This window comes from Physella acuta, unplaced genomic scaffold, assembly GCF_028476545.2.
Source record: "Physella acuta isolate Inbredline_101_S28 unplaced genomic scaffold, ASM2847654v3 ptg000725l, whole genome shotgun sequence".
Classification (NCBI taxonomy): Eukaryota; Metazoa; Mollusca; class Gastropoda; family Physidae; genus Physella; species Physella acuta.
Window position 1 is genome coordinate 125,209 of NW_026732243.1, and position 9,993 is coordinate 135,201.

Below are 9,993 nucleotides of genomic sequence, written 5' to 3' on the forward strand. Positions count from 1 at the left end.
AAAAATCGGAAATAGCGTAAATTAGTACTTCCGGTCAACGGAAATTACTCAAAATTTGAAAGAAGGAATGGAATTAGATCTTTTACTTACGTGTGAAATTTCATTTATCTATCTGAATTAGTACTCAAGTTATAGGCTTTTGAAAAATTCAAAGTAGAAAAAGTACCACTTCCGGTTGTCGGAAATCGCTCAAAAGTTGATACGGATCTACAATTTTGATATAATACTTATATATGAAATTTCATCAACCTAGCTGTAACGGTACTCAAGTAATCGTGTTTACACACAGACACACATACGGACAAGATTGCAAAATTATGTTTTTCCGTATCAGTGAGGTGTAAAACGTCGAGATTTGTAAAAATCTCGATTTTTTTTGCACGATTACAATACTTTCTCTATACTTCGTATATACGAAAAAGTAAAAAACCACTGTAATGTATTTTTAACTAATCAGTGCAGTTTCATGGAATGTGCATAATTTTCTAGCTTAATGTCAGATTAAAGCAGAATAAGAGATAACAAATATTATTTATGTATTGCATCACATCTTTATTGTACTTTGTAATGACTTCAACAGCTGATTCAATTGTCAACAATGACTTCTATCCACAGATTATTTGATGTGGGTGGGCAGAGATCTGAAAGAAAGAAATGGATACATTGTTTTGAAGATGTGACAGCCATTATATTTTGTGTTGCTATGAGTGAATATGACCAAGTCTTACATGAAGATGAAACAACAGTAAGTGATGGTCATTAGACACAGATTTCTATTTTTAGGCTTGTGACAATTGAATGCAATAGTTTTTCTTAGTTATGATAGTTTTCATTAAATCTATAGTAGCCTATAGTGTCATTTTATTGGTAAAAACAAATTTGGGTACCTGAAGTTAAGGAAAGTAAAGGCAACTGGGAATAGAGCTGACCACGCCATCCCTTCATATGTCAAGGTCAAGAAACATAAACCTTCCTTCATCTACCCTATGGATCATTAGGTCTGGAAGGGGAACTTCACTTTCTTTTACTCAGCTTTAACTTAGACTTTAGATTTTAACTCCACCAAATATAATTTCCAAAATAGGATCCCCCAACTTTCACAAGAGGATAAATATAAAAATTTAATTTAAAAAAAAAAAAAAAAAAAACGTATGGCTTCTCTTTCATTTTAAACTTCAGACTATCAGTTCCATTGGTTCAATGGCTCGACTATTCCCTGAATATTGACTCACCCCCCCCCCCCCCCATTTAATTCCTTTTACCCTGTCCCTCACTCCGCTCACTCTGTCCCTCATTCCATTTACCATGTCCCTTACTCTATTTATGCTGTTTCTCATTCATTTTATCCTATCCCTCACTCTGTCCCTCACACCACTCACTCAATTCACTCTGTCCCTCACACCACTCACTCAATTCACTCTGTCCCTCACACCACTCACTCAATTCACTCTGTCCCTCACACCACTCACTCAATTCACTCTGTACCTCACACCACTCACTCAATTCACTCTGTACCTCACACCACTCACTCAATTCACTCTGTACCTCACACCACTCACTCAATTCACTCTGCCCCTCACACCCCTCACTCTGTCCCTCACACCACTCACTCTGTCCCTCACACCACTCACTCAATTCACTCTGTCCCTCACACCACTCACTCTGTCCCTCACACCACTCACTCTGTCCCTCACACCACTCACTCTGTCCCTCACACCACTCACTCAATTCACTCTGTCCCTCACACCACTCACTCTGTCCCTCACACCACTCACTCTGTCCCTCACACCACTCACTCAATTCACTCTGTCCCTCACACCACTCACTCTGTCCCTCACACCACTCACTCTGTCCCTCACACCACTCACTCTGTCCCTCACACCACTCACTCAATTCACTCTGTCCCTCACACCACTCACTCTGTCCCTCACACCACTCACTCTGTCCCTCACACCACTCACTCTGTCCCTCACACCACTCACTCAATTCACTCTGTCCCTCACACCACTCACTCTGTCCCTCACACCACTCACTCTGTCCCTCACACCACTCACTCTGTCCCTCACACCACTCACTCTGTCCCTCACACCACTCACTCAATTCACTTTGTCCCTCACACCCCTCACTCTGTCCCTCACTCCACTCACTCTGTCCCTCACACCACTCACTCTGTCCCTCACACCACTCACTCTGTCCCTCACACCACTCACTCAATTCACTCTGTCCCTCACACCACTCACTCTGTCCCTCACACCACTCACTCAATTCACTCTGTCCCTCACACCACTCACTCTGTCCCTCACACCACTCACTCTGTCCCTCACACCACTCACTCTGTCCCTCACACCACTCACTCAATTCACTCTGTCCCTCACACCACTCACTCTGTCCCTCACACCACTCACTCTGTCCCTCACACCACTCACTCTGTCCCTCACACCACTCACTCTGTCCCTCACTCCACTCACTCTGTCCCTCACACCACTCACTCAATTCACTCTGTACCTCACACCACTCACTCAATTCACTCAGTTCCTCACACCACTTACTCAATTCACTCTGCCCCTCACACCACTCACTCTGTCCCTCACACCACTCACTCAATTCACTCTGCCCCTCACACCACTCACTCTGTCCCTCACACCACTCACTCAATTCACTCTGCCCCTCACACCACTCACTCTGTCCCTCACACCAATCACTCAATTCACTCTGTCCCTCACACCACTCACTCAATTCACTCTGTCCCTCACACCACTCACTCAATTCACTCAATTCACTCTGTCCCTCACACCACTCACTCAATTCACTCAATTCACTCTGTTCCTCACACCACTCTCTGAATTTACTCTGTTCCTCATTGCATTTACCCTGTCCATCACTCCACACTGTTCCTTACTCCACTCAGTCCAACACTAAACTTACGTTACTTACCTGACTAAAACCGACTGTGTTCTTATGTTCTGACTTTCTCTATTTTTGTCCTCCAGAATCGAATGCAGGAGAGCTTGAAATTGTTTGATTCCATCTGCAACAACAAGTGGTTCACAGAAACCTCTATTATTCTGTTTCTCAACAAGAAAGATCTCTTCGAGGAAAAAATCAAGAAGTCCCCATTAACAATATGTTTCCCTGAATATACAGGTTTGTTTGTTTGTATTTTTTAATTAAATTAAACAAAAATGTTTTTATTTTATTTTTTTATAATCATATAGGGCTTCTAATATAGCACATATTTTAACCTTAATGTAAAGCATGACAATCATGACAAATTTTATCAGGTAATTTAATGATTTCATGTTTCCTCATTGCTTGTAGGTAAGCAAATGTATCAAGAGGCCTCTGCATACATAGAAGCACAGTTTGAAGCTAAAAATAAAAGCTCAGCGAAGGTAATCTACTGTCATCAAACATGCGCTACAGACACTAACAACATTCACTACGTCTTTGACGCTGTTACGGATGTCATTTGTGCATACAACCTAAGGGGTTGTGGGCTCTACTGAACACTCCATTTCATTTATCTATTTTCCTTTTGTTTGACTCACAAGGACAGAGATATGAATAAATGTTGTTCTAATGGGGAAAGGATGCGAGTAAGGCAAGGGAAGCAACCTGATGCACTGGCCTTCTGGAGCGTTAGTAGAATATAATGACCAACATTGGCTTTAAATGTGAACAAAAACAGTGTTTTCAATGTTCTGACCTGATGCTGTTTTAGCCAAGAGGACACACCTATCATAAACTGTGTGCTAGAGGTATTGAAATATAAGCTCACCTAGATTGTCATTTCTTATTCACTAGAAATTTTTAAAATTTTCAGAGTTTTTGGAGTGTTTGAAGCCTGTGGCAGCCATTTTTTTTAAAGTAGGAAGATACTTGCATGGTAAGCAGGGGCATTTTAGAGTTTAAATTTTATATTTTAAATGTAAAGGATTGTCAAAGAACAACACCATAAATAATCAAGTTTTTATTACAATTTAATTTTTTTTTTAATTGTGTGTCTAAAAGTTTTTGAGGAAATTAACTCCTTTAACAATGTCATAATCAATATTTTTTGCTGTTCATTCACTTTTGGTTACCATATTTCTATCAAACTATACTTTGTGAACTTGCAATTTTGTTGTAGAGTTACACCCTATTAAGTAGTTCACTTATCTCTTTGCTGTTTTTTTTAATGACATTTAATTTAAAATGTATTAGTTAAATACTAATGAATTTAATTCATCTCACACTAAACAGATGACAGGCTTAACTTGCACATTAAAGGCATGAAATTATAATTTTAAAACAAGAAACTGGTTAAAAGGCACAAATATTAAGGTAAAAAGTAAAAGCAATACTTTTAAACATCCTCCTCACAAAGTGTAGCATGTCAAGCTCATCAACTTAACAGATACCCATAGTAACGAGGTTTTAAAAAACAAACTCACTGTTCTTACGAAATTTCGAAACTAGTTCATTAATAATGTTAATTCTGACTATAGCTTAGACAAGTTTTGTTTATTACATTTTTTTAATAGAACTTCAGATAAACTAACAGAATTATTTTTCTTTCTACCAGAGTGTCATTCTGTCAAAATTCATTTGGCCGTGAAAAGTTTAAAACAATTTTGTAAAAGTTCTAATTTTAAAAACTACAGCTGTTATGCTACAACAGGGCATTATATTTATAATATGTATGAGCTGATTTTTATTAGAAAATATAACTCATAATACAGCTTGATTTCCCCCCCCCCCCCCCCAATTAATTATACTAAGATTATTAATTATACCTTTGCTAGTTTGTATTTAACTCAACACTTCTGCCTGTCTGTCTTACTTAATAGAATCTGGAATCTTGTAATACAGTTTTTACCTATTTCTACCTTACTGTTTTGGTACCTGTCGGTCAAATGCAAGAGGCGAAAGAGATAAAGTCACCTTTGTGATATTTTGAAGTAGTATTGCTTATTGAAACATAACTTAATTTGGTACTAGAAATCGGTTATACCAATAACTATTACAAAGTCCTAAACCTAACCCTTATCCTATTTATCATTCCTGTATTAAACACAACTCTATTCATCTCATCTTTTCTCTGACCTAGGTATAAGAGAGATATGATTCCCACTATTGATACAGTTTTAATATTTCAAACCTATATAGTGTCTGTATCAGTGTAGATATAAAGCTTGTTCCTAGAAAACTTTGTGTTATAATCAATAAAATATGCTACTTATTACCATGTTTTAAAACTGATTATTACATTTCAGAGGATTTACCCTGTTTTCAATGCTTACAAAATGAGTGTTAATCCCAGCTGTGATTTCTCACTGGAGAGAGACATGTATTCCATTCAAGAGGATCATAAAGTTTTAGAGGGTGCTAATAGATGGACTTGCGATTTTTGTGGCAAGGCCTTTGTCTCGGAGTATTTCTTAGATCGGCATTTTGAAAATAGACATACAGACCAGATAAGGGTAATAGAGTGTGCATAGTTTAATGTTTGTATAAATAACTACTAAGGATTACATGTAAGTTAAGTGATATCCTAATTTTTAACTTACTTGATTTGTCACACCATAAGAGTTCTCATAATTTACTTAGTTATACCCATCTGTACAGTTGATATTAGTACAATAAGCTTATATCTAATACTTATATATCCCTAGTCCTAAACACACTCTTATGGTCAGATGTAATGTCATCAGCTATATGGACAACAAACGCATGTGAACCAAAAAAACTGTGTTAGTATTATAAAAAGCTCACCAAGTAATAGGCATCCAACATCATGTATTCAAAAAAGGTTATTTAACTGCCAGAACATTGTCTTTAAAATGGCTAAAGAAAATTCAAACGACAAAAGAAACTAAAATCAGCATCCATAGAGGAAGCTTACTCGTATGTCTGTGCAAGTAAATCATCACAAGGAAGTAAATTTATGTTTTGACTGTTGTGTTATTTATAAAATGAATAATCCTCTTCCCTCAATAGTTGATGGGTTAATGCTTGCTGATAGTTACAATGTTGCAAGGTACTTAATATATTTGAGTGTGCCAGAATAGGCAAGTGGCTATAATGAAAAGTTTTCAGTGTAGACAAGTCAATCTGTTATTAAATTAATGAAAAGTTTTTGTAATGAAGTTTTCAGAGTAGAGAAGTTTTCATGGTTTCAGGGAATTCTAATCTGATGACAGAAAGACACTTTCCAAACCTTCTGAGGGGAAAAAAGGAATTCTTTTAAACTGTTTTCAATCAACATCAGCATTAGAATAGATTATTTGAATTATGAAAAAAAAAAACACCCACCAAACTGAGTCCAAATATCTCTTAGGTTGAAGGATGAAAAAATGTCAACAACAGATGTGCATTCAAAAATGCTCTCATTATTTTAACTATGAACATTTTTACATTCTAATTATGTTATTTCATATTGCCCAATCCTATGTATTTTAATCAGAATTAGTAATTAGTTAAAGAATCTTCTGTTTCATTTCCAGAAAAAGGATGCAGTGTGTCTAGCAGATGTCTGTGACATATTTCGGTGTGACATCATTTCAGGTGTGTCACAGCCAGACTACTGGGATATTGCCTTATGTTTAGAGGATGATATGGAAGAGCTACACTCCCAGTGTAAGGTACAAAACACATATCTCATTTATCGACTACAGTGTTGAAATTAATTCAGTGTTGAAAGTGGACTCCACAAAACAATAACGATCTTAAAAGTCTAGCGCATGTAGAAATAAGAACCTTGAGAAAGTTTTTATTATATTGAACAGCATCAGTATGTTATTTTATATTTTGACATAAATCTATTTTATGAAAAAATTTCAGACTTTGATAAATAACTGCATTCCTCCTGGCTACTCAAAAAATGAAACAGAGTCTGTTAGAAGTAAGTCAAATCACTAGCTATTAATTTTTGTAGGTGTAAAACCACTATTTCAAACTTAATAGTTGAAATTTTTTGTATATTTAATTTTAGTTATGCTTACTATGTTACATCATTGATGAAGCAAAATTTGAATATCTGCTTTTTCATTTACTAGATTTATTTTTCCCTTTTCACCAAATTAGTCCTTGGACGTTAGTTTCTGAATTAAATTATTAGCAAATTGTTCATATTTAAAGGTTCACTTTCCAAAAATACTCTCTAAAATATGTAACTTAGGTCAAGTGATGGAAAATCTTTGCTCATTTCTCACTTGTTCCAAGTTTTGGAATACACCATACCAGCAGGTGAGTAGTTATATTATCTTTTGCCATGGATTCAGCCCTTTACTATCCAGGCTTTAAAAACATTTTTACTTACCTCAGGGTCAAGTGAAATGAGTGTGCTAAATAATTTACAAATAATAAATAAAAATAATTTCAATTCCAAACCTAGAAAAATGTAAAACAAAACTCCCTAACCTCTCCTTATAAATGCAACGAGCCGGCCCGCGGCATAACATACGCCGCTATTTAGTTGTTTCTAATTTTCAATAATTCATAATTTGTGAATTCGACAGTACCAACGCTGACACTGAAAATATTTCTTTAAAACACTATAAGTAGCTCGTTAAGGACCATAACCCCCCCCCTTCCTTCCCCCCCCCTCCCCCCCCCTACGTTTAAAATCGTTGGCTCTGCTTGTAAACATTTAGAGTGAACACAGCTCACTAAAACCATGTAGGGGTGGGGAGGTAGGGAGAGCGTTTGCAGCTTGTTTTCTAACGGCTCGAAGAGGAGAATTATATATATAGATAATGTAACTATTTCAAACACTAAAAAAATCTACAATTTTCTCTTACTATTTTTACTTTCTCGTATATACGTAGTATAGAGAAAGTATTGTAATCGTGCAAAGAAAAAAAAATCGAGATTTTTACAAATCTCGACGTTTTACACCTCACTGATACGGAAAAACATAATTTTGCAATCTTGTCCGTATGTCTGTGTGTGTGTCTGTGTGTGTGTAAACACGATTACTTGAGTACCGTTACAGCTAGGTTGATGAAATTTCATATATAAGTATTTTATCAAAATCGTAGATCCGTATCAACTTTTGAGCGATTTCCGATAACCAGAAGTGGTACTTTTTCTCTTTTGAATTTTTCAAAAGCCTATAACTTGAGTACTATTTCAGATAGATAAATGCAATTTCACATGTAAGTAAAAGATCTAATTCTCTACCTTCTGTTAAATTTTGAGTAATTTCTGTTGACGGGAAGTACTAATTTACGCTATTTCCGATTTCTCAAAAACGCATCTAAATTTATAAAGTACTAATAATATTGCGCTGCATTATGAACATCTTTATTCGGCGTTCGCTTGGTGTGCAATACTTTTTTCTATGAGATTCTATTTTAATTTAAAAAGTTTATGTATTTAAAATGGATTAAAAATCATAACTATATCCCGAGTTCCCATCCCCTGTTGTTTTATATAAGAATATTCGAGAAAGTTTAGGGGAGATCACTCCCGGTTTATTTCCGTAAGCTATACAAAAAATAATTAGTAGTGAAAAATATTTAATTTAAACTTTTTTTTAGTTTTGGTTTCCGCCTTATTTTTAAAATTTTGTTGCTGAAATTCTTTAACTACACTGAAAACAATGTACTACACATAGTTCTGGAACACCAGACAGTAAAGGGGTGATCAAGAATACATAATTGTTACTAACAGATTTATGTCTTCAGTCAAAACAGTTTCAAACTAAAATTAGATTACTAGTCATGCTCTAAAATTTAAAATTCTGTCTTTATAGGAAACCAACACTCACAGAGCACTTTACATAGTCCTGACAGCCATGACATGTTTTGGAATAGTTGTTTACAATTTCGTATTTTATAACTACTTTTAGTAAGTATTTATTTGCTATTTAAAAAATTAAAAACAGCTAAAATCTTGATATTATTATATAGTAATACATACAGTGTTATATATACAGTATTATTCTATATAACACCAAGGCAATTTATACAGTGCCAGAAATGGATCGTCACAGTATGAAATACATCATTTATCATACATTTCCAAATCATTCCTTAAAATACCTAAATGACAAATAGGCAAAGTGTAACAGTTCTTGCCATTCTTAATGTCATTATAATGCCAAGGCATTTTATGTAATGGCTAGGGATTGTAATTGTATACACAGTTTAAGTATTCTATTGAATGCCAGGGTTTGATACATTGCTTGTAACATATACTTGATACTGATGTCATCTGTTGCATATATAATATGCTATTTATAATAAAACAAAATTTCTTCTACAGTTCAGACCTTGTTGACATCTATGACCCTGCACCAAGACAAAAATATAAAATTAAAAAATTCAAGCCAGATCCATAATTTTGAACCATTTAAATGAAAATTCCAACATAAGGATAATACTGGGATAAGGCAATCAGCATTTCAACACATGTCCAGAATCAGCGTTTATAACTTCTCTTTGTCCTAACCATCTCATTGTTTAATCTGCTGCTTTTAATTACCTTTTTGTGAACTATTTACAACTATGAAAAAATGGTGCATGTAATGCATTATTTAGTATGAATAATTGGAGAATTTTATATTGAGTCACATAAGCATGTTTTGAATGGTATATGTGTATATTCTCATTCAGAGAGTTGATTTTTTGAGTGGTTTATGGTTTAGATAATTATTTGTGTGTGACAGTTTTAATACTTTTGTGTATGATTGTACATTTTATGACCCTATTGATTAAACACAACACTAAGTGTTGTTGGTACATTGAAAACTGTTTTTTTTTCTTTCTTCCCAAAATTGCTTTTATTATTAATCTATTAAACAGCACAATTTGTATTTTTTTCTGAAACTTATTGGTGAGAGGTTGAAATGAGGGATGTTATGTCAATTATTTTAACTCAATGTTTTAACTATCATGACCACTACACATTTGCAAGTTGTAAAATAACCGCAAGAAAAATGTTTACAAATTTGAAGTGCTTAAAGTAGGCAATTATCATCACTACCACATGATATTCTCTAGCCAATAC

The 9,993-nt window shown here is 34.9% G+C and overlaps 2 protein-coding genes and 1 long non-coding RNA gene across 4 annotated transcripts in view; 2 read left to right on the plus strand and 1 right to left on the minus strand.

Moving 5' to 3' along the window:
• The window catches only part of LOC131949989 (guanine nucleotide-binding protein G(o) subunit alpha-like), a 28,673-nt gene extending 24,888 nt beyond the window's left edge, over positions 1 to 3,785 (plus strand). The window contains exons 6-8 of the mRNA XM_059311979.1: positions 616 to 745; positions 2,991 to 3,144; positions 3,319 to 3,785. Coding sequence (XP_059167962.1) covers positions 616 to 745; positions 2,991 to 3,144; positions 3,319 to 3,506 — 472 coding nt within the window. The 3' untranslated portion in view covers positions 3,507 to 3,785. The remainder of the gene's footprint in view (positions 1 to 615; positions 746 to 2,990; positions 3,145 to 3,318) is intronic.
• LOC131949990 (uncharacterized) lies at positions 538 to 6,490 on the minus strand. Of its 2 annotated transcripts, none has more exons than XR_009388268.1 (3): positions 6,295 to 6,490; positions 2,935 to 3,028; positions 538 to 641 (listed from the first exon to the last, which is right to left on the minus strand). It is a non-coding gene; the product is annotated as an uncharacterized LOC131949990 (long non-coding RNA). The 2 variants fall into 2 exon arrangements; XR_009388269.1 differs by lacking the exon at positions 6,295 to 6,490 and adding an exon at positions 5,755 to 6,036.
• Positions 3,330 to 9,747, plus strand: LOC131949988 (uncharacterized). Its single transcript, XM_059311978.1, has 9 exons — positions 3,330 to 3,392; positions 3,824 to 3,886; positions 4,243 to 4,323; positions 5,256 to 5,462; positions 6,486 to 6,623; positions 6,823 to 6,883; positions 7,160 to 7,227; positions 8,738 to 8,832; positions 9,250 to 9,747. Exons 4-9 carry the CDS (start codon positions 5,286 to 5,288, stop codon positions 9,323 to 9,325), a joined length of 615 nt encoding a protein of 204 aa, XP_059167961.1. The 5' UTR covers positions 3,330 to 3,392; positions 3,824 to 3,886; positions 4,243 to 4,323; positions 5,256 to 5,285; the 3' UTR covers positions 9,326 to 9,747.
• The last annotated feature ends 246 nt before the right edge of the window (positions 9,748 to 9,993 follow it).

What these genes read in the sequence shown, in the direction of transcription:
- LOC131949988 (XM_059311978.1), top strand. Translation starts at nt 5,286, where the DNA reads ATGAGTGTTAATCCCAGCTGTGATTTCTCACTGGAGAGAGACATGTAT. An exon ending in GACATACAGACCAGATAAGG is followed by an intron (nt 5,463 to 6,485) that starts GTAATAGAGTGT and finishes TTTCATTTCCAG; the next exon opens with AAAAAGGATGCAGTGTGTCT. An exon ending in AGCTACACTCCCAGTGTAAG is followed by an intron (nt 6,624 to 6,822) that starts GTACAAAACACA and finishes AAAAAATTTCAG; the next exon opens with ACTTTGATAAATAACTGCAT.